The following is a 23,299-nucleotide window of genomic DNA, read 5'->3' as shown; positions in this document are numbered from 1 at the left end:
AATTTAAATTTATTTATTTTATTTTATTATTTATTTAGCATATCGAAAAGAGTTTTATTAATGAATATGGTTCGTGAACATTATTTACAAATATTCCCAAACGTTAACGAGCTGAACACATATGTTTTCAAGCTTGTTTGTTTAGTTTAACGAATTGTTCAAGCTTGTTTGTTTAATTAATCTGGTGTATATTGAACGAATATAAACAAGCTTTTATCAAGCCGAACACCAAGCTTGTTCACGAACGCTTAGTTCATTTACAGCCCTATTTAAGGTCACCACATATGATATCTAATTTTTACTATGACTTTGATATTATTTATTATGATCAAAAGATATTCACGTATTTCCATAATAACATTTTGAGTCTAAGTTCTATAACTTTATTCTGGAGCTTTAAAAAAAAAAAAAATCTCATACTAACAAAAGTATCTTATTATACATTTTAAATTTATGATTTTTTTCTACAACTTTTCAATATGAACTTTAATAATATCCCAGGAGCCTCTCATATGGTCGGCTCAACGTCACCGAATGTCCGACGCGACTGCATGAAGAAGCTGATCAAGACTGCCTTCCTCCTTTTCCATGAATTAGGATTATTTAATTAATTAATCAACATTACTTTGGGTATAAATCTATATTATGTATTATAATTAATTGAGATTATATGCTCGTAGACCATTATATATCAAAGCTTCTAAAAGCTAGACCTATCCCAGGACGCAGCGCGGATGATGGACACATAATATTTTTAATATAATGATCAGAAATTAATTCTTAGAAACTGATGATATAGAGTTTATCTCACCATATATTTATGACCTATATATCTATATTTATCTCTCTATATTCATAAAACCCACATTAAAGTACCATTTCGAATTCAGATCTAGCTTTTCTTGTTTTAGAGGTGATCCGGTAGTAAAAGGGGGGTCTCGTACGGACAGAGGTTAATGAGACGTGGAGGTCAAGGTCGAGACGATCGACGTAAAAGGTAAGCCGAGCGGGAGGCCACCTTGCCGATTTGCCACGGCAAAAGGCCAGGTCGGCAAGAAGATAACTCGGCTAAGGGTCGAGTTTCCGACGCTCAGGAATCCACATACGACAGCTGATTGGGCCGAGCGACCGCTCAATATGGCTGAGGCACGGTCCCGCTCGGCCCGACCAATATGGCCAAGGCGCGATCCCGCTCGGCCCGAACAGTATGGCCGAGCGTCTCTCCCGCTCGGTCCTAGAAAAGACAGAAGGTGCAGAAGAGTACAAAGGGGACAGTCAGAGATATCCTTCTCGAGATATGTGTCGCCAATAGACAGCATGGTCGGCGGCCGGACCAGACAAAGAATCGTACGGTGGAAGTTTCCACTGTCATGTCAAAGATATGCTCGGATGCTTGCGGCATGACGTCAGACGTGCTTTTCTGACACATCCACTCTGGGGTATGTTTGGGGAAGCGCACACGCGTCAAGGAGCGTGCACGCGCCTCCCCGGGGGCCTATATAAGGACCCCCAGACTTCGACGGAGGTATGCAATCAAATATACTGTAGCTACAGTTCTCCTATCTTGCTTCAACTTTCTTCTCGCCTGACTTGAGTGTCGGAGGGTCGTCGCCGGGAACCCCTTCCCGGCTCGGCTTTGTTACAGGTTCACCGGAGGTCCACCTCATCTCGGCGTCTACGCGGAGCCAGCAGAGAGTGTCACGTCCCCATCTTTCATCAACTCATAGTTCAAACAAGATCAAATTGGCGCCGTCTGTGGGAACACACCTGAATCCGAGCAGAGAAGATGGAAGGAGCTGGAGGACCACACACCGTGACGCTCTCTCAGGAGGAGCTCGATGCCCTTATTGAGGCAAGAGCGGCAAAAATCATGGAGCAGCAACAACAGAAGACGCTAGCCGAGTGGTTAACACAACAAGCAACTTCGGCGTCCGGTGGCCGAGCGGCGTGGGAGGACCAGCCGGAGCAATACTCCACATCAGCGCAGAATAAAGGTCAAACCGGCACTCCAGAGAATGCACCGCCTGCCCCTATTCCGTTTCATCAGGCATTATTCCAGACTCTGTCTGAGCTGGCACATGCCAATCAAGGATCATCAGATGAAGCGCCTGTACGGGATGCTATGAAGGGGAAGGCGCCTCGGGCTGAGTCATCCCCCGAGCGGATCAATCGACAGTTTTCCGAGGTCATTCTTCAGGATCCACTGCCAAGGCACTACACGCCCCCGACAATCAGAGAATATAACGGGACCACCGACCCGAATGACCATCTGGGTAAGTTCGACAACACGGCCACTTTACATCAATATACAGATGGTGTACAGTGTAGGATATTTCTCACCACCCTTTCGGGATCGGATCAGCGCAACGGTGGTTCCGGAGGCTGCCGGACGGATTGATCACAAGCTTCAAAGAATTCCGCACGATTTTCCTTCATCATTTCGCGAGCAGCAGGCACTACCAGAAGACCAGCGTCAGCTTGTTCGCCATAAAACAAGGTCCGAGGGAGACGCTCCGAGCTTACATCCAGCGCTTCAACCAGATGGCCATGGATATCCTGACAGTCACCTCGGAGACCATGATGAACGCGTTCACACAAGGGCTTGTGGACGACGATTTCTTCCGCTCGCTCATCAGAAAGCCGCCTCGCAGCTACGACCATATGCTGCACAAAGCCAATGAATACATCAATGTGGAGGAAGCTCAGGCGGCAAGAAGAAAAGAAACACCGGCCGAGCCGCTGGCGCCCGCCGAGCAGAGGCAACCAACCAGCCATCAACCGCCAAGAGGATCTCGAGCCGAAGGAGTGCGTCCACACCACGAATCAAGACCGCAAGTTGTCCAGCATGTGGCGATTGATCAGCCTAAGCAGAAGGAAAAGGTATGAACTCCCATGTTCTGTTCACTTCACCAGTCATCCACCCACAACACCCATGACTGTCGGAGTCTTCCGCCGATCGCTCACCCCGCGCCTAGGAGCTATCGCCGCCAATCCCCTTCACCTAATCGGCGCCCCCAACACCAGGACACCGGACGACGTGGGGCCAGGGAGTCGATCGAGTGGCAGCATCATCATCCACCAAGGACCAACCCCTGAGCCTCACAAGAGCGAGCGAGGCCCTCCGCTCGAGAGGAGGAAAATCGAAGCAATACCGCTCGGGGCGAAATCAACATCATCGTTGGGGGCCCTACGGGAGGAGATTCCTACAGGGCCAGAAAGTCACACGCTCGACAACTAAGGATTCATGCAGTAGGCTACAGCCAAGAGCGAGCACGGGGTCCCGAGATCAGCTTCGGACCTAGGGACCTGGAAGGAGTTGAAGTGCCGCATGACGACGCACTCATCATCCGAGCGATAATAGCAAATTACACTATTCACTATATTTTTATTGATACAGGCAGCTCGGTCAACACACTACAAGAAAAAAGCTAATAGACAACACTTTAAAAGCGTTGTCTATGTGGCTGAAAAAACATTGTTAAAAGCACTGTTGTTAAAAGTCTACTCAAAGACAACGCTTTAAAAGCGTTGTCGTTTGTAGCAAAGCCAACGCGTTTGCAACGCTTTAAAAGCGTTGTCATTTTTTACAAAAACAACGCACAAAAAACGTTGTCTTTGTTAAAGACAACGCATAAAAAGTGTTGTCTTTGTTAAAGACAACGCATCAAAAACGTTGTCTTTTTTAGCAAAGATAACAGTTTCACAATGCATAAAAAATCATTGTTTTTTTAAGTAAAAGATAAGAAGTTTTAAACTATTGTCTTTTAATACCAAAGACAAATAAAAGATAAATGAAAATAAATCTATTTCAATCAACAACATATTATTAAATAAACAACTAAGATCAATATAGAAATTATCATCCTTACACTTCTATAACAAACATAATTACTTTCATACAAAGAAATTTTAATTAGGAAATACTCAAAACTACCTCTATGACTACATCTTATTGCATGAACTTAAAGAATCTTGATAGATGCTACTTATCCTCTTGACTTGAATGTTCTTTACTCATTGGCTTTAACCATCTTCTCGTTTAAATCCCAAAGTCTTCTTAATAGTTCTTCGTCGAAGTACTTTCCAGCCACACCCTTGATGTTTGGATGCAGTGCCACATAATATGTAGTTGCTGCTCCTATAATCATCCATATCCGAGCTGTTTAACTGGAGTTTCAGAATACCTCCATTCATTATTCAAAATATCTGAAAATACACTACATGTAAAATTTCCAAAATCTCAATATTTAATGAAAGTCAACAGGAATAAGCAAACGACATGTGAAATTTTCACAATCTCAACTTCTATCATCCAAGAAGTCAAAACCTTATTTCAAAAAAGTTAAGAAATTGATGCATCAGAACAGAGTCAACTGGAATAAAACTATCAACTAAACATAAAGGCAAACATAGGGAAAGTAAATACCTTGCAGATGACATGTAAGATTATTGTTGTAGTCCACATGGCAAGGTCTGACTGGGATAACTAGTATCTGTTCTATGTAGTTGTTTATAGATTCATAATGTTGAGATACAGACTCAGTCAAAGTTCTATCACACAAAACTAACTCTAGCAATGATGCAAATCCATTCTGTGGGAAAAGAAAAGAATTATGAACAAAGATAATTCAAGTATCAAATAATAGACATGAAATATGAAATAGGAGAAAAAATAAGATTCAAAATATAAACCAATTCAGTATGCTTACACAACTTCTAGAAAAATAAAAGAACTAACAGATTCAAGATAACAAGAATTTGAGTAGACTGAATTCTTAAAAGAATTATTACATGTGAGATAATCATCCAATGACAAACTATATATGCATGACAACAATTTGCAAGGAAAAGTAGGAAACTCACTTGTTCGTAGTCTGGATTTTTGATCCAATCTAACCTAGAGCATGGAAAGTAAAAACACATCAAGTAAACATCTAGTGAAACAAAAACTAGAGCTTGTAACAAAACCTAAACTAATTGCATTCAAATAAAGAACAAACATCATTGGAATATAAATCACTAAACTAACAAGCATTACATGGAATTAAACTAAAGAAATTGTATCAACTAAAACCTATATAAAGGAAAGCTAGCCTAACCTAAATTACATTCGCAGAAAATGAAAGGCAACATGAAATAAAGTAAAGCAAAGCATTTAACGAACCCTAAAGCATTAAAGAAATATAATCTAACCTAATCTAATTACATTCAAATGAAGACTAGAACTTAACGAAATTGAAAGAACAAGACAAACGCCTGGAGGTGAAGAACACACCGCATCGAATTGTCATAACATCAAAGCAGTACATGAGAACATATACACCGCCTGGAGGTGAAGAACACACCGCTCAATCTCCATATCAAATCACAAGTTTAACACTACACCTTTAACACCAATCAAAAGAATTATTCAAATAAACTACATGAGAACATATACAGAACGAAGAAACAAATATCTTAGAGAAAACAAATCAAACGAAAGATGACTAACCTAATGACCTACCAACCAATAAAATAAGATCGTCATGAAACAGCTACTCACTAATGGACCATCATAATCAAATACATTTATATCAAAAAACTACCAAGTGACAGTGGGACAAGTAGCAATCACATTGTTCTCTCCTGTTTTTCCTGGAGTATGGCTTATGCAGCCAAAACAAACGTACTTGTTTAAGTTTATTGGTTGTGTTCTGTTTTATGTCAAAGGTTATGTAATTAGAAGTGTGTTCACCAAACTAAATAACTACAAAGAATTAGAACACAACAAGGAAAACATAATGATGATTCTAATTAATGAACCGATATTGCTAGAAAATATCAATAATTAAGCCTAAACCTCTGACATCTCAGATTGAGTGTTATACTCAGTTTTTTCAAATTCGACCTTTGTAGGTATGCCAATCTCATTTTTTTTTTTAATTTCTTTTACTCATAAGTAGGTTTTATGAATTGTGAACCAGGAAGAAAAACCTTGCAAACCTATTTACCTGCATGACAAATTCATCCTGCCGCAAATCTTCATGTCCCTTTAGTAAAAATGCATAGTCCTCCTCATCACTTCCGTGAATGGTCAACTTACTTGGCCTCTTCTTTGATGTTATGACAATTCGATGAGGAGCAAAATTTGCAATTGTCAACATGAAAAGGGAGATGAACCTCGCTATCGCCTTCTTCTTCCTCTGCCCGTCCGAACCCCAGAAAGACAGAGAAGTCGGATAAACGCCTAGAGGTGAAGAACACATTGAAGAACCAACTTCGATGGGATGAAGATCAAAGCTCGACCTGTCGCCGCTTGCTGTGGAACCCTAGCCCTTGCAACCCGTGTTGGCGAGAGCAACACGGTAGCCATGGAAGGGGGGAAAACGCCAGAGAACCCCTCCAATGAGTTGAGCACGATCTGAGATGTCTTTACCGTCGCTCGCAGCCGCCGACACTCGTCGTTGTCTGTCGTCGCTGGAGAAATCACGGAAGAGAGAAAGGGGCATCAGGGGAGAAAGGAAAACGCGAGGATGAGTAAAGCCCGAGCAACTACTGTGTTTTTGCATGAGAGAAGATAAAGGGAAGGTTTTCCCTTTCATCTGGGTCGTCCGTTTGCGAGGAGAGGAGATGTGGGGTCAGATTTAATGATGAGAAGGATGGGTGGCTTGATCTCATTCTTGATGAAGTAAAGGTCCAGATTATTTTAGATCTGGATCAACGGTCCAGATTATAGGTAGGTGCCGAGTGAAACTAAGTGTTTTATTACTCTTTACTTGATCCAACAGTTCATAACATCCCAGATTGAGATGATAACTTGACAATAGACAACGCTTTTTAAAAAGCATTGTCTTTGACCCACAAAAATCACTAATAGACAATGATTTTTAAGAAAACGTTGTCTATTAGTCAGAAAATAAAGAGATAGACAGCGCTTTTCACTAAAAGCGTTGTTAAAAAAATAAAGACAACGCTTTAAAAAAAAACGTTATCTTTTAAGTGTTGTGAAATCTCAATTTTCTTGTAGTTACATTATCTTCAAAAAGGCGTTCGACCAACTATAAATTGATCGTGCCGAGCTGCTCCCGATGACAACACCCTTGTATGGATTCACTGGCAACGAGGTCTTGTCGGTCGGCCAGACCAGGCTGGCTATATCGCTGGGTGAGGAGCCGTTGCGAAGAACGAGAACCACTAACTTCATAGTGGTCGATGCACCCTCTGCTTACAATGTCATATTGGGGCGACCCGCACTCAACGAATTTCGAGCGGTTGTCTCCACTTTATGCCAGAAGATCAAGTTCCCCGTGGAGGACCAAGTGGGCGAAGTCCGAGGAGACCAGCTGGCCGCTCGGCGATGCTATGTGGAAATGGTCCAAGCCGAGTCCAGGTCCGCGCGGAAAACACCGCACCTCGAGGTAAATACCGTGACTGAAAAGCCTCCAACTTTAGTTTACGAGGAAAAGGAGGAAGTACAGATCCAACCCGGTCGGCCAAAAGCCACAATATTCATAGCGTCTGACCTAGAGGGAGACCAGAGGAAGGAGCTAGTCGAGTGCCTACGACGCAACCATGATGTCTTCGCATGGTCAACCCATGAGTTACCGGGCATTTCGCCGAGCGTAGTGCAGCATGAGCTCCATGTCCGACCAGACGCTCGGCGAGTGAAGCAAAGAAAGCGGGACTTCAGCGCAGAGCAGAACGTCATCATCCGAGCGGAGGTCGAAAAGTTGCTGGAAGCCGGCCATATACGGGAAGTGCAATTCCCGAGCTGGTTGACAAATGTGGTGCTAGTCTCCAAGTCGGGTAACAAGTGGAGGGTCTTCATCGATTTCCGGACCTCAATAGTGCGTGCCCGAAGGACTTCTACCCTCTGCCCCGGATCGACCAAATGGTGGACTCGACCGCCGGATGCGAGCTGATATGCATGCTGGATGCATATCAGGGTTATCACCAGGTGCCGCTCGCCCGAGAAGACCAGGAGAAAGTGAATTTCATCACGGCGGACGACACCTACTGCTACAAGGTAATGTCGTTCGGGCTGAAGAACGCGGGCACCATGTATCAACGGCTCATGAACAGAGTGTTCCGAAAACAGATCGGGCGAAACTTGGAGGTATACGTAGACGACATACTTATTAAATCACTCCGAGCGGTTGACCTGTGGCAGATATAGAAGAAACCTTCCGGACGCTGAGAATGTATGGAGTTAAGCTGAACCCCTAGAAGTGCCTGTTCGGGGCAAAAGGTGGGTGATTCCTGGGCTACATTGTTACCAAACGGGGCATTGAGGCGAACCCTAGCAAAGTAAGGGCGCTGCAGGACATGCCACCGCCCCGAAGCATGAAGGAAGTGCAATGCCTCACTGGACGGATAACAGCCTTGTCGCGATTCATCTCTAAGACAACTGACCGGAGTTTGTCGTTCTTCAAGATTTTGCGACGAGCAGCCAAATTCCAATGGGACACAGAGTGTGATCAGGCCTTCGAAGAATTAAAGGTGTATCTAAATTCATTACCTGTACTAGCTAAGCCAGCCAACGGCGAACCGCTCCATATCTACCTATCCTCGACCGAGTAGGCCGTCAGCTCGGCGCTAGTAAGGTAAAATGGCAAAGAGCAGCCTATGTACTTCTTAAGTCATATCTTAAAGGATCCTGAGTCCCGCTACACTGGTCTCGAAAAGATCACATTCACTTTGGTCCTCGCCGCTCGAAGACTCCAGCCCTATTTCTTGGCGCGCACAATCATTGTCATGACGAACAACCCTCTAGGAAGAGTCCTCCTCAATCCAGAGGCGTCCGGACGGTTGATTAAATGGACTACTGAGCTCAGTGAATTTGATATACAATACCAGCCCCGCACGACAATTAAAGCGCAATCCCTAGTGGACTTCGTCACGGAAGTACAGAGCCCCGAGCCTGAGGCTTCCTGGAAGGTCTATGTGGACGGGTCATCAACTCGACTGGGCAGTGGAGTAGGCATTCTGTTAATCTCACCACAGGAAGAGCGGATGTATCTTTCCGTTCGGTTGGATTATCGAGCTACTAATAATGAGGCGGAATATGAAGCCCTTATAGCAGGACTGCAGACTGCCCGACATGTGGGGGTGAGCCGAGTGATTATCTTCTCTGGCTCTCAGCTCGCTGCTCAGCAACTCTCAGGAGTTTTCGAAGTCAACAATGCAAGTCTCAAGCTCTACGTGGAGACCTTCGAAAAGCTCAAGACCAGCTTCGCCGAGGTGATCGTGCAAAAAAAATCCCCGAGCAGACAACCAGGCAGCAGATGAGTTGGCAAAGCTGGCTAGTTCCATAGCACCGAGCGGCGCCCAACAAGCAATCGAGCAGGTGTGCTTAGTAGCGCATATTGACAGGATGGAGGCTCTAACGTTCCCCAGCAACTGGAGGACGGCTATAGTAGAGTTTCTACGGTCGGGAGCCACTCCGTCCTATCGGGATGAAGCCCAGCTTCTGAGAAGGAGAGCCGGTCGGTTCACCCTCATCGGGGAGCATCTTTACAAGAAGGCTTTTTCCCGTCCACTTTTAAAGTGCGTCAGCTCGGAGGACGCGGAATATATATTGAAGGAAGTGCATCAAGGATCTTGCAGGGGACACCCAGGTGGTCGATCATTAGCTAGGAAGATCCTGTTAGCCAGGTACTTCTGGCCAACTCTACAAGAAGACGTCGCTCAGACAGTGGCCACTTGTCTTTCCTGCCAGAAATACCACAGCTTCTCCCATCGACCAACAGAAGAGATGAGGGCATCCATGGTATCATGTCCGTTCGACCAATGGGGCATGGACATCGTGGGACCCTTACCTATGGCAACCGGGCAGAGGAAGTTCCTACTGGTAGCGGTAGACTACTTCTCCAAATGGGTTGAGGTCGAGCCACTGGCCAAGATCACCGACCAGATGGTCAAAAGATTCATCTGGCAGCATCTCATATGTCGGTTCGGCATTCCGCGGTGGCTCGTGTTCGACAATGGGCGACAGTTCGTCGGACAGGAGCTCCAAGAATGGTGTGACGGGTACGGCATCGAGCAACACTTCACCTCTGTGGCATACCCGCAGAGTAACGGACAAGCTGAAGTCGCCAACCGGGAAATTCTTTGAATTCTAAGGGTTCGGCTCGACCACCTCGGGGGCAGCTGGGTAGACGAACTCCCTGGCATCCTATGGGCACTCCGCACGACTCCTAAGGAAGGAACAGGGGTTACGTCGTTCCACTTGGTGTACGTAGGAGAGGTTGTCGTACCAGTAGAGGTTGGGATCGAGTCCGATAGGGTGCAGCAATACGACGCGGACAACACCGAGCGGAGGCAGCTGGAGCTGGATTTGGTAGATGAAGCACGAGCTAAAGCAGCTGTTCGGCTAATGGCGTATCGACAAAGAATGAAGCAAAATTGCAATAGGCGAGTAATCCCCAGAGCATTCCAGGTTGGCAATCTAGTATGGAAGAAGGTGAAGCCGGTCGATGATGTGAGCAAGTTGGAGGCTCCCTGGGCGGGACCCTTCAAAGTCGTCAAAAAGCTCCGATCGGGGGCATAATACCTTGAAGATTAAGACGGACAACGGCTGGAACGACCATGGAGCGCTAACCACCTCCAGCCTTATCGAGCTGGGTAAAAGGTGCGCCTGTGTAATTAATTGCGTGAATTCCCGTTATGCGCTATCCTTTGAATACAGGAATAAGATCATGAAAACGCACGGCATAACTAATGCTCGTCGAACGTCCAAGCTTCTCCAAACCGTCGAGCGGCGACATTAAATTCTAGGGTCGAAGCGACGACCATAAATATCCCACTCGGAAGACCGTCGAGCGGCGACGTTAAACCCTAGGGTCGAAGCGGCGACCATAAATATCCCGCTTGGAAGACCGTCGAGCGGCGACGTTAAACTCTAGGGTCGAAGCGGCGACCATAAATATCCCGATTGGAAGACCGTCGAGCGGCGACGTTAAACTCTAGGGTCGAAGCGGCGACCATAAATATCCCGCTCGGAAGACCGTCGAGCGGCGACGTTAAACTCTAGGGTCGAAGCGGCGACCATAAATATCCCGCTCGGAAGACCGTCGAGCGGCGACGTTAGACTCTAGGATCGAAGCGACGACCATAAATATCCCGCTCGGAAGACCGTTGAGCGGCGACGTTAGACTCTAGGGTCGAAGCGGCGACCATAAATATTCCGCTGAGAAGACCGTCGAGCGGCGACGTTAAACTCTAGGGTCGAAGCGGCAACCATAAATATCCCGCTCGGAAGACCGTCGAGCAGCGACGTTAAACTCTAGGGTCGAAGCGGCGACCATAAATATCCCGCTTGGAAGACCGTCGAGCGGCGGCGTTAAACTCTAGAGTCGGACCGGCGACTATAAACCCCCCGGTCTGAAGACTGTCGAGCGACGACGTTAAACTCTAGGGTCGAAGCGGCGACCATAAATATCCCTCTCGGAAGACCGTCGAGCAGCGATGTTAAACTCTAGAGTCGGACCGGCAACTATAAACCCCCCGCCTTGAAGACCGTTGAGCAGCGACGTTAAACTCTAGAGTCGGACCGACGACTATAAACCCCCCGGCCCTGAGTTAGTGGATCGGCAATTGAAAACCCAACTTATAGATTGCCAAACGACATCTAGAGGGTCCAGCCTTGACATCACAAAAGCTCAACAAAACTTAGGGCTCACGACTCACGCGGTTCAAATACGCACGGTGATTAGACAAGCGACCAAGGACAGAGATTCATTCATCAAAACTAACCAAGCGGCGATTACAGCAAAATAATGTCGGCCGGACGGCCAATATACATCCACGACTTCACTCTAAATAATTAAAAATCTTGTCCAGAATCGTGGTTAGAAGATCGGCGTGATCCCGGACGAGGATAGTGAAGTCCTCAGGAAGCCGACCCTTGGTCTTCAGGTAGTCGGCCGTGACAGTGATGGCCAACTCAAATGCTTGTATGAGCCAATCACAGGCTTTCTCCGTAAATTTCTCCGAGCGGATATAGTTCTGCTGCATGATAACAACCCGGCTCGGCTCGGAGTCTTGATATTCTTTAAAGGCAGCTCGAGAGGCTTCTAATGCGTCTTGAAGGGTCTTCAGATCACTCTGAAGAGTGGCTACCTCTGCTGAGCGTCCGTCCTTCTCAGTGGTCAACAATTCGGTCAATTCGTTGATTTTCACCTCGAGCGCCCGGGCCTCAGCATTCTTCGCCTCCAGGTCGGTGATGACTTGGTTCTTCCTGTTGGTGGCCAATGTGATCTTCTTGTCATATGTTTTGACTTGGGCCTCTAGCCGATCCACCATGGTCTGCAAGCCCGAGGATTTGTGCTACTCGGGCTCCAGCAGTTTGGTGGACTTCTCCAGATCAGCCTTCAGCTCGGCGTATGAAAGGCCTTGAAGAGGGGTCCCCCTAGAGACCTTGAGCTTTTTGAATTCCTCTTCGAGGAAAGCTAAGTGATGGCACACCGCTATACTCTCGACCCAATGCTGCGATTTGGTTGAAAACGTAAATTACCGGATGGAGGATAAGAAGAAAAAGCTTGCAAGAGTTACCCCAGTAGTTTGCTGCAAATAGCTGTTGTCGATCAGCCTAGGTGGCATCACGCCCACGCGTGCTCGGGCATCCTCCCAGACTTTTGCGTGGGGCCCCCGAATTGTTATCAAATGTTCGGGGCTCGACGGCTGGTCAGCCTTCTGCAAGTAGTCCTCCGTTGATAAGTGGAGCAAAGCCTTGATCGTCCTGTGTCGGCCCGGAGTAGACTGAGCGGACGCAGACGGGGCAGAAGATTGTCCGGTCGGCTCAGAGCGAATAAAAGATCGCTTGATTATCTGGCGAGCTGGAGGGAGCGAGGTAAGGGGCTGAGCCGCTACGGGATCGGAAGGCTAGTCTCCTTGAGATAGGGTCCTGTCAGAGGACAACACTTCCACATACGCAGGAGCGGGAAGAGTATCCACCTGTTTGGACACGTGAACAGCAGAAGTGGCCGAGCAGGTGGGGGTGCCCGTTCGGCGGCGTTTAACTCTGCCCAACGGAAGCTCATCGTCATCAGATCCGGCTTCCTCGGGCCGAGTGGCCGGTTGCACATGTTGGTGCAACCTTAGGTCAAGGTTGACCTGGGTGACCCAACTCGAGTTGACCTGACTCGAGTTGTATTTTGATGTTTGACAAGAATAGAGAAGTTGTATTTTGATGTTTGACAAGAATGGAGAAGTTATATTTTGATGTTTGACAAGAATAGGAACTTGGGGGATTGTGGGTGCAACCTTTGGTCAAGGTTGACCTGGTTGACCCGACTTGAGTTAACCTGATTCGGGAAAAGTCCAAGTATGGAGACTTGGCACGGAAAGGTCCAAGTATGGAGACTTGGCACGGAAAAGTCCAAGCAGGGAGCTTGGCACGGGAAAAGTCCAAGCAGGGAGCTGGGCACGGGGAAAAGTCCAAGTATGGAAGCTTGGCATGGGAGGTCGGAGAGGGCTCGGTAGCTCGTTCTCTGGACTGGATGGAGTCGGAGAGGGCTCGGTAGCTCGTTCTCTGGACTGGATGGAGTCGGAGAGGGCTCGGTAGCTCGTTCTCTGGACTAGGTCAGAGAGGGCTCGGCAGCTCGTTCTCTGGACCGGACGTGGAAGTCGGAGAGGGCTCGGTAGCTCGTTCTCCGGACTAGGTCAGAGAGGGCTCGGTAGCTCGTTCTCTGGACCGGACGTGGAAGTCGGAGAGGGCTCGGTAGCTCGTTCTCCGGACTAGGTCAGAGAGGGCTCGGTAGCTCGTTCTCTGGACTGGATGGAGTCGGAGAGGGCTCGGTAGCTCGTTCTCCGGACTAGGTCAGAGAGGGCTCGGTAGCTCGTTCTCTGGACTGGATGGAGTCAGAGAGGGCTCGGTAGCTCGTTCGGACCGGACGAAGTTGGAGAGGGCTCGGTAGCTCGTTCTCCGGACTAGGTCAGAGAGGGCTCGGTAGCTCGTTCTCTGGACCGGACGAAGTTGGAGAGGGCTCGGTAGCTCGTTCTCCGGACTAGGTCAGAGAGGGCTCGGTAGCTCGTTCTCTGGACCAGACGTGGAAGTCGGAGAGGGCTCGGTAGCTCGTTCTCCGGATTAGGTCAGAGAGGGCTCGGTAGCTCGTTCTCTAGATCAGGAAGGCTTTAGGGTTTAAGGCTGGGAAATTGGATCGGTCTGCTGACCGATCCAGTGATACTATGGGTATCTGGATCGGTCTGCTGACCGATCCAGTGATACACTGATTCTCACTGTGGATCATCTGATCGGTCTGGTGACCGATCAGTAACCAAACAGATTGGGAGAAGGAATAGGAGGGATCAGTCTGTGGACCGATCCACCTATGGCCTGATCGGTCCACAGACCGATCAGGGCTCTGCAATGTGAGAGTTGGGATCGGTCTGGGGACCGATCAGCCTAGGGCCTGATCGGTTCCCTGACCGATCAGATCCGTCCTGGATCGATCAGGGTGGAGCCTAATCGGTCCAGGTCTAGCCGTTGAGTCACAACGGCTAGATTTCTGTGTCTGTGTCTTCTTCTTCGCAGGTTCATATAAATCAAAAGGTGGAGGGCCTCTATAGATGGTGTAGACTTCTTCTTGCTCCTGCGATCTGAGCTTTGTTGAGCTCTCCACTGCTGAAGCTTCGTGTTAGCTTCCCTCGGCTGGACTCCAACTGATCAGTTGCTGCTGTTGTTGGCATCCGTGAAGTGGTTGCTTCATCACCAGTCGACGAGAAGGAAAGCAAACTAGTGTTTTTACATTCATATTGTTCTTGGCTTCTTGCTTTATCTTTGTACTCCGATCTTGCTGTTGCAAGAGAGATTGTGGCAAGGTTTCTCCACCCAGAAGGAGTTTTTATTAGCCGATTTTCCGGGGTCTCATCCACCGACGGATTGATAGGATTCGTCCACCTTACGGACACGCCGAGGAGTAGGAGTATCATCTCCGAACCTTGTTATATCGTCGCGTTTGAGGTTTGATATTCTCCTGCTTCGTTTCTATCTTTTATTTCCGCTGCGCTAACTAAAATTGTAGGAAGAAACGCGAATTTGGGGTCGGCTATTCACACCCCCCCTCTCTAGCCGCGTCCGAAGGTCCTAACAAGTGGTATCAGAGCAAAGTTGCTCTTCGTCGGATTAACACCCGGGGGAGCATGAGCTAGAGAATAGATCAACTTGGAGAAGATGTTACGATTCCACCCTTCTACGATCACGACGACTTCGCGTATTGGAAGGTAAGAATGAAGTATTTTCTTATGACTAACCTAGTAAATTGGAATTGTGTACAAGTAGGTTTTATTCCTCCGGTGGATAAAGAAGGAGAACCTCTCGAGAAGAAGAAGTGGACGAAGGAACAAATCCACCAATCCATAATCAACGACGAGATAACGAAAATCTTTGAATTTTCATTACCTAATGATATCTTGTGTAAGATAGGTGGATACAACAATGCCAAGGAGTTGTGGAACAACTTGGCTAAGTTCCATGAGGAGAGCTCCAATTCAAGTCATGAAGAGGAGTCAAGTGAGCCAAGTAGCTCACATCATAGAGATATGGAATTAGAAGTTGAGGGCTACTCAACATCTAAGGAAGAAGAGGAGGAGAGTTCTTCTTCAAGACTGGAGCAAGAAGAAGAAGCCTCTACATCCGGAAGGGATGAAGGAGAGAGCTTATATCCATCCTCAACCCTAGGTAACTCAAGCAACTTAATTTCACGTAAATTACATATAATGTGCTTTGAGTGTAGAGAATATGGGCATTACAAAAGTAAATGTCCAAAGAGGATTAGGAAGACTCCACCGGCACCAAAAGTCAAGGAAGCCGGAGTCCCGATACGCAATGACAAGGAGCACGTGGTGTGCTTCCAATGCAAGCAAAGGGGACATTATAGGAGTCAATGTCCAAGGGGGAGGCAACCTCACAAGGACAAGAGACCAAGCACATCTATGGGGGGAGCTAAGGCAAACCCTAAGGTATCCTTTAAGGCACATTCTTGCAATTCTAATAAGACACATGCTAGTAGTTGTATTGCAATTGTCAATAATGATAAGCATGATAACCATAGAAACCGATACATGTGCTTAGGTGCCAAACATGTTAGCCTAGATAAGGACAATGCTAGAAATGCCAACCCTAGAGTTAACTCATCTAAGGTTAAGGAAAACCTAGATAGGAATCCCAAAACAACTAGACATATGCTTAGGAATACCTCAAAGAAAAATAGAAAATTAAAGCTTGAGGTATTAAAGAAGGAAAATCAAGTCTTGAGGTCAAGACTTGACACTTTAGAAAAGGCTCTTAAGAATTTGAAGAAGTCAACTCTAGGGTCTAAGGGTCAAAAATCAAAGCCCAAGGACATGAGAGGTTTGGGTCACAAACCTAAGTCTCAAGTGGTCAAGCCCGCTTACCATAATGTTCCATTCGATTATGGAACAAGACATAGGGCTAAGAAGACCATCACCAATGTCACAAGGGGAGTCACCCCTAGAGTTGATCTTGATGAGTCCCAAATGACCAAGGCTTTAAAGCCTAGGAGGGTCATTAGGAGGGTTGCTAGGGAAGTCATCCCTAGTGAATATTTAGTGAACTCAATGAGCTCAAATAGGTATTGGGTTCCTAGGAGCGTGATTCCTTCACGCTAGATGGTTTAGGGTGTGCCAACCTTAATTGGATAGGTAGTTAACCTACTCATGGCAAAAGGTGGCATTTTAGGAATTTTCAAGGTGTAATCAAGCCTTGAAAATGAAATTAAAAATTATTCCTAAGGTGATTAGGATGTGCCAACCACATTTGAGGAGTTTTCTAGGGTCAATCTAATTGGCACATAGTGATCTAAAAATCTTTAGTATATGATTTTAGGTCTATTACACTTAGGAATATAGAATTTATGGTAAAATGATCAAAATTATCAAAAATGACAACTAAGGCTAGAATTAGGTATTTTCTATACCTTTATATGTTATTTGTCATACATTGTTTGTCATATGTCATGTCATGACATCATATTTATTTTATTATCATTTGAAATGTCATGATAATGCTTAGGTTAGTTATATGTCATGTCTTATTTAAGTTTCATACTTGATGACATGACATCATGACATTGGCACATGTTTCCACTTATGATATTATTTTATGCCATGTCATCATCTCTTACATTTATGATCAATTAATTTGATTTAAGGATAGAAACACAATTTGATATGGAGATCAAATTGTTGTTTAGAAAATGCATGAGAACTTAGCTTAAGATGATCTAAACCCATATCTCACATCAAAATTGACTTGGATGTGTTTGATACACCTTAGATGTGTGTGAGATATTAGGATTATGAGTTAGGATCAAGGTGCATAGTTCTTGTACCTAGATGAGCCTAATTCGAATTTGAGGATCATAGGGAAAACTTGTGTACAAGTCATGTACATTTAGCCCTAAGATTGTGGTCCTAAATTGAATGGTTTAAGATCATTTCAAAATTGATTTAAAAAACCTTGATGAAGCTTTTCTAGTGATATCATTCATCATTGAGCAAGTTGATACAAAGATGGATTAACCTTGAGCTATTTCAAAGTCTTTCGAACTTTGTATCAAGATTAAAAAATGGGAGTTATTTTCATAGAAAACTATTTTTCCATGATAATATATATGATGAGGAATGTATCCTCAAAATTTTACAATTTTTGGAATGTTCTGTAATTTTTTAGGGGTTTCTGAATTTCGGGAGAAAAATCAGAAATTCTTATCAGAGAATTGTGGACCGATCAGAGAAGATTCTGATCGGTCTGGTGACCGATCAGAGTGTGCCAAAATACTGATTTTCGACTGTTGTCTGAAATTTCAGCTATAGAAGTTGGTGCTTTAGATTTCTAAAGGGTTGAAACTCTCCAAGACATTGTTGGTGCAATGGTCAAGGAGGAGTTGACCTTTAGGGGGAGTTTTTACCTATTGGTCAAGTGGGAGTTGACTTTTAGGGGGAGTTTTTACTCGTCAAGATTTCTGAGGATGAGTGATATGGGATTATCACTAAGTTGATTGTTGACTTTAGTATCAAGGGGGAAATTAAGGGTTTCAATGAAAGGTATGAGACTTTCATTAGGAAGAAACTCTTGACCTTGATTCACTCTTTTTGATGTGTGTCAAAAAGGGGGAGAATGTCCAGAGAATGTTCAAGGAAGAACATTGGAGTTTGGGGAGAATGTTCAGAAAATGTTCAAGGGAGAACATTGGAGAACTATTGGAAAACCTAAGTTAGGTTATCGGGTAACCTAACTTGATTATGATTTTTGTCAAACATCAAAAAGGGGGAGATTGTTGGTGCAACCTTAGGTCAAGATTAACTTGGGTGACCCAACTCGAGTTGACCTGACTCGAGTTTATTTTGATGTTTGACAAGAATAGAGAAGTTGTATTTTGATGTTTGACAAGAATGGAGAAGTTATATTTTGATGTTTGACAAGAATAGGAACTTGGGGGATTGTGGGTGCAACCTTTGGTCAAGGTTGACCTGGTTGACCCGACTTGAGTTGACCTGATTCGGGAAAAGTCCAAGTATGGAGACTTGGCACGGAAAGGTCCAAGTATGGAAACTTGGCACGGGAAAAGTCCAAGCAGGGAGCTGGGCACGAGAAAAGTCCAAGTATGGAAGCTTGGCATGGGAGGTCGGAGAGGGCTCGGTAGCTCGTTCTCTGGACTGGATGGAGTCGGAGAGAGCTCGGTAGCTCGTTCTCTGGACTAGGTCAGAGAGGGCTCGGCAGCTCGTTCTCTGGACCGGACGTGGAAGTCGGAGAGGGCTCGGTAGCTCGTTCTCCGGACTAGGTCAGAGAGGGCTCGGAAGCTCGTTCTCTGGACCAGACGTGGAAGTCGGAGAGGGCTCGGTAGCTCATTCTCCGGACTAGGTCAGAGAGGGCTCGGTAGCTCGTTCTCTGGACTGGATGGAGTCGGAGAGGGCTCGGTAGCTCGTTCTCCGGACTAGGTCAGAGAGGGCTCGGTAGCTCGTTCTCTGGACCGGACGAAGTTGGAGAGGGCTCGGTAGCTCGTTCTCCGGACTAGGTCAGAGATGGCTCGGTAGCTCGTTCTCTGGACTGGACGTGGAAGTCGGAGAGGGCTCAGTAGCTCGTTCTCCGGACTAGGTCGGAGAGGGCTCGGTAGCTCGTTCTTTAGATCATGAAGCTTTTAGGGTTTAAGGCTGGGAAATTGGATCGGTCTGCTGACCGATCCAGTGATACTATGGGTATCTGGATCGGTCTGCTGACCGATCCAGTGATACACTGATTCTCACTGTGGGTCATCTGATCGGTCTGGTGACCAATCAGTACCTAAACAGAATGGGAGAAGGAATAGGAGGGATCGGTCTGTGGACCGATCCACCTATGGCCTGATCGATCCACAGACCGATCAAGGCTCTGCAATGTGAGAGTTGGGATCGGTCAGGGGACCGATCAGATCCGTCCTGGATCGATCAAGGTGGAACCTGATCGGTCCAGGTCTAGCCGTTGAGTCACAACGGCTAGATTTCTGTGTCTGTGTCTTCTTCTTCGTAGGTTCATATAAATCAAGAGGTGGAGGGCCTCTATAGATGGTGTAGACTTCTTCTTGCTCCTGCGATCTGAGCTTTGTTGAGCTCTCCACTGCTGAAGCTTCGTGTGAGCTTTCCTCGGCTGGACTCCAACTGATCAGTTGCTGCTGTTGTTGGCATCCGTGAAGTGGTTGCTTCATCACCAGTCGACGAGAAGGCAAGCAAACTAGTGTTTTTACATTTATATTGTTCTTGGCTTCTTGCTTTATCTTTGTACTCCGATCTTGCTGTTGCAAGAGAGATTGTGGCGTGGTTTCTCCACATAGAAGGAGTTTTTATTAGCCGGTTTTTTGGGGTCTCATCCACCGACGGATTGATAGGATTCGTCCACCTTATGGACACGCCGAGGAGTAGGAGTATCATCTCCGAACCTCGTTATATCGTCGCGTTTGAGGTTTGATATTCTCCTGCTTCGTTTCTATCTTTTATTTCCGCTGCGCTAACTAAAATTGTAGGAAGAAACGTGAATTTGGGGTCGACTATTCACACCCCCCCCCTCTCTAGCCGCGTCCGAAGGTCCTAACAGCGCAATCGGTGGAGCGATCTCCTCAGCTGCATCAGTGGTGGTTGTCCGAGCGGCAGACGCCTCGCCCGTCGTCTGAACCTCTTCACTCTCACCTTCGTGAGAGCTGATCGGGGTGAGGCCTAGTTTCTCCGCTTCCTGTGCGGCAGCCACTTCTATCTCGACGGCCTTACGTTTCAGCTTGCCAAACACCACTGCTTTCATCTGTAGGACCGTTGGGCCGGCTAGGAGAGGGTTGTTGGATAGTCCTGTAAACACAAAAAGCAAACAACAACCTTCCTCGAACTCTTTAAGCTAACACTTGTATATATAAAGTAAGCTGATAAATTAAAAGCATAAAGAAAAAGCGAGGCACGAGGATTTATTTGGTTACAACCGATGTGGTTGTTAATCCAAGGAAGATTAAGCTCACTAAAAACTCCTTCAGGCGGAGAAGCCTCGTACAACGTTAAAGCACATAAACAGAAGCTTAACTACAACTAAAGCGTACAAGTGTTTGGAAATGAAATGCTCGTGATTGTTGAAAAGCTTCTGGACCAAGGCTATATTTATAGCCTTGGTCGGGGTGCCCCGAAGGGTTCCGGACGCCCTGGGGGGATAAACTTTATCTCCCAACGATCAGATCGAGTCAAAACTCGATCCTGGTCAAAAGGTTGGTCCGGGCTTCCGGAAAGGTTCCGGGCGCCCCGGACCCCGAAAGTCAACTCTGGTTGACTTTTTCGTCCGAGACCTCTGCTCCATTTCAGTCCCGCCTCGGTTTGAGTCTTCCGCTCTGGATCCGCTTACTTGGGTGATCTCTGCCATCCGGAATAGGGCTCACCCGAACCCAACTTCTGGTCTTCTCGAGCAGGCTTCTGCTCCGGCTCCTCGTCCCTCGGAGTCATCGCATGATTCCTTCTCGCCCGCCAGCGTACTCGTCCGCAGTCTTCGTCCCTCGGTCGCACCGAGCCCATCGGCTCTCTCCCGTGCCGACCTTCTCGCTAGCTGCGTCTCTTGCTCCCCGAGCAATCTTCCGCTCCGACTTCTCGTCCCTCGGAACTAGCGCACGCTTCCTTCTCGTCCACCAGGGTACTCTTCTGCGGCACCTCGTCTCTCGGAAGCACCGAGCCCGTCGGCTCTCTCCCCGTGCCGTCCTTCTCGCTAGCCGCGTCTTCCGCTCGAGTACTTGTGCTCCTAAGCTCCTGCATACTTAGTGTTAGAGTGTATACTAAAAGCCTAGCTTTTGGTATAAACATTTATCTAGAAATAAGAATCACATTGGTCAAATGTCTACATTTGTGATAAATGTAGTTGTTCAATTAATTTATATTGTAGATAACATGGTGTGTGGTGTCACACACAGAGGATCATGTTATCAGTACCTTATAAATTATAAACAGTAGCTCACGACCAAGATGGAAAGGAACAAACCATTTGAAGGTCGTAGTGTAATTAGGTATTAATTTATCTTAACTATATAATTACACTAGTACACTTAGAGTGTATTGAGTAGGACCATTAGAGGTCGTTTCTTTTATACTGACTTTATAAAGAAACAAAGACCTCAGTTATTATGGACGTGTGTGCTCTTAATCCTAATATAATAACAAGCACATATATTTGATATTTATTTCTTTAATTTGTCAATGGGTGAGATTTAGTTCGATGAATCAATAAGCCCGATAAGTTGGGAAATGATATCACTTATAGTGTGTGTTGTTGATTATAGAAGGAAACTGTGTCCTAGAGATACTAGGTTGAGAATGTCTCCCAAGAGGAGCTCAAAAGGATTGTCATGTTAAACCCTGCAGGTGGACTTAGTCCGACATGACGATGAAGTTGAGTGGTACTACTCTTGGAGCTAGATATTAATTAAGTGAGTTGTCAGTAACTTACTTAATTAGTGGACATTTGTTATCTTAAACACAGGGAGACTAACACACTCATAATAAGAAGGAGCCCAAAAATGTAATTTGGGATTGGTGCGGTAGTTCAATAATAATTCTCTAGTGGAATGAATTATTATTGATAAAATTAAGTTGTGTGTTCGGGGCGAACACGGGATGCTTAATTTTATCGGGAGACCAAAACCAATTCCTCCTCTCGGTCCCTATCGTAGCCTCTTAATTATAGAGTACTATACCCACCTATACCCACCTTCTTACCCATCCTATAGGGGGCCGGCCAAGCTAGCTTGGAGACCAAGCTAGGGCCGGCCATGTTTTGGTTCATGGGTGAATTCATGTGGCCGGCCCTAGCTTGAACTCAAGCTTAGGTGGCCGGCCCTATTAAAATAAAAAGGAATTTTATTTTTTAAAATTTTCTCATGTGGATAACATGATTTAAAAGAGAGTTTAAAATTTTAAATCTTTCCTTTTATAAGATTCTACAAAAGATTAAGAGAAGAGTTAAATCTCTTTCCTTATTTGTAGATTAAAAGGTTGATTTTAATTTTGGTAAAAACTTTCCTTTTAAATCATGTTCATGATTTAAAAGAGAGTTTAAAAATTAAATATCTTTTTTATAAAACTTCTACAAGGATTAAGAAAAGATTAGATATCTTTCCTTATTTGTAGATTGGAAGAGATTTTAATTTTTAAAGATAACTTTCTTTTTATCCACATGTTTAAAAGAAATATTTTAATTTATAAAATTTCCTTTTTATTGACCATCATGAAGGGAAAATTATTAGAGAAATTTTTTATAAAATTTCCAGAAACAAATTAGGAAAGTTTTAATTCTTGATTGAATTAAATTTCCCTTGCTTGGTTTAAAGTGGCCGGCCACATTGTTGATGAGAAAAAAATTATTTTTAATTAAATAAATTTTCCTTATCAATGGCAAAAGAATTAAGGAAATTTTTATTTAAATTTCCTTATTTGCCAAGGCCAAGGATTATAAAAGAGATGGTAGAGGTGCCTTCATGGTAAACAACTCTATTATTTTTCCTCTCTCTTTTTCTTCCTTGGTGTGGCCGGCCATCCTCTCCTCCTTTCTTCTCTTTGATGGCCGAACCTCATCCTTCTTGTAGAGACTCATATGGTGGCCGGATCAAGTTTAGAGAAGAAGAAGAAGAAGGAGAGAAAGAAAGCTTTGTTTCTAGCATCCCTTGGAGCATGGTGGTGGTGGCCGAACCTCTTCATCCTAGAAGAAGTTTTGATGGCCGAAACTTGCAAGGAAGAAGAAGGTGCTTAATGGTTCTCATCTCGGAAGATCGTTGCCCACACAACGTCCGAGGTTAGAAGAGGAATACGG

General features: G+C 45.6%; 1 protein-coding gene across 16 annotated transcripts; it reads right to left on the bottom strand.

Moving 5' to 3' along the window:
• Positions 1–3,826: 3,826 nt before the first annotated feature.
• LOC121996772 (serine/threonine-protein kinase TOR-like) lies at positions 3,827–6,523 on the bottom strand. 16 transcript variants are annotated; one of them, XM_042550878.1, is made up of 5 exons: positions 5,991–6,523; positions 5,276–5,385; positions 4,864–4,897; positions 4,427–4,592; positions 3,827–4,206 (listed from the first exon to the last, which is right to left on the bottom strand). In XM_042550878.1, the coding sequence occupies exons 2-5, from the start codon at positions 5,278–5,280 to the stop codon at positions 4,145–4,147; spliced, it is 267 nt and encodes an 88-aa protein (XP_042406812.1). In that variant the 5' UTR covers positions 5,281–5,385; positions 5,991–6,523; the 3' UTR covers positions 3,827–4,144. The 16 variants fall into 16 exon arrangements, 14 of the variants coding, with proteins under 14 accessions (XP_042406812.1, XP_042406810.1, XP_042406811.1 ...); XM_042550876.1 differs by having other exon boundaries at positions 4,864–4,892; XM_042550877.1 differs by having other exon boundaries at positions 5,276–6,523.
• Between the last annotated feature and the right edge of the window lie 16,776 nt (positions 6,524–23,299).

Source organism: Zingiber officinale, chromosome 6A, assembly GCF_018446385.1.
Source record: "Zingiber officinale cultivar Zhangliang chromosome 6A, Zo_v1.1, whole genome shotgun sequence".
NCBI lineage: Eukaryota > Viridiplantae > Streptophyta > Magnoliopsida > Zingiberales > Zingiberaceae > Zingiber > Zingiber officinale.
The sequence above is the reverse complement of the archived record's forward strand: the minus strand, read 5'-3'. Positions and strand labels throughout refer to the sequence as shown.

Coding starts and splice junctions, on each gene's coding strand:
- LOC121996772 (XM_042550864.1), bottom strand. CDS start 6,245: ATGTGTTCTTCACCTCTAGGCGTTTATCCGACTTCTCTGTCTTTCTGG. Junction 4,593..5,990: donor AGGATGAATTTGTCATGCAG/GTAAATAGGTTT, acceptor CTTTTCCCACAG/AATGGATTTGCATCATTGCT. Junction 4,207..4,426: donor TCTTACATGTCATCTGCAAG/GTATTTACTTTC, acceptor GTGTATTTTCAG/ATATTTTGAATAATGAATGG.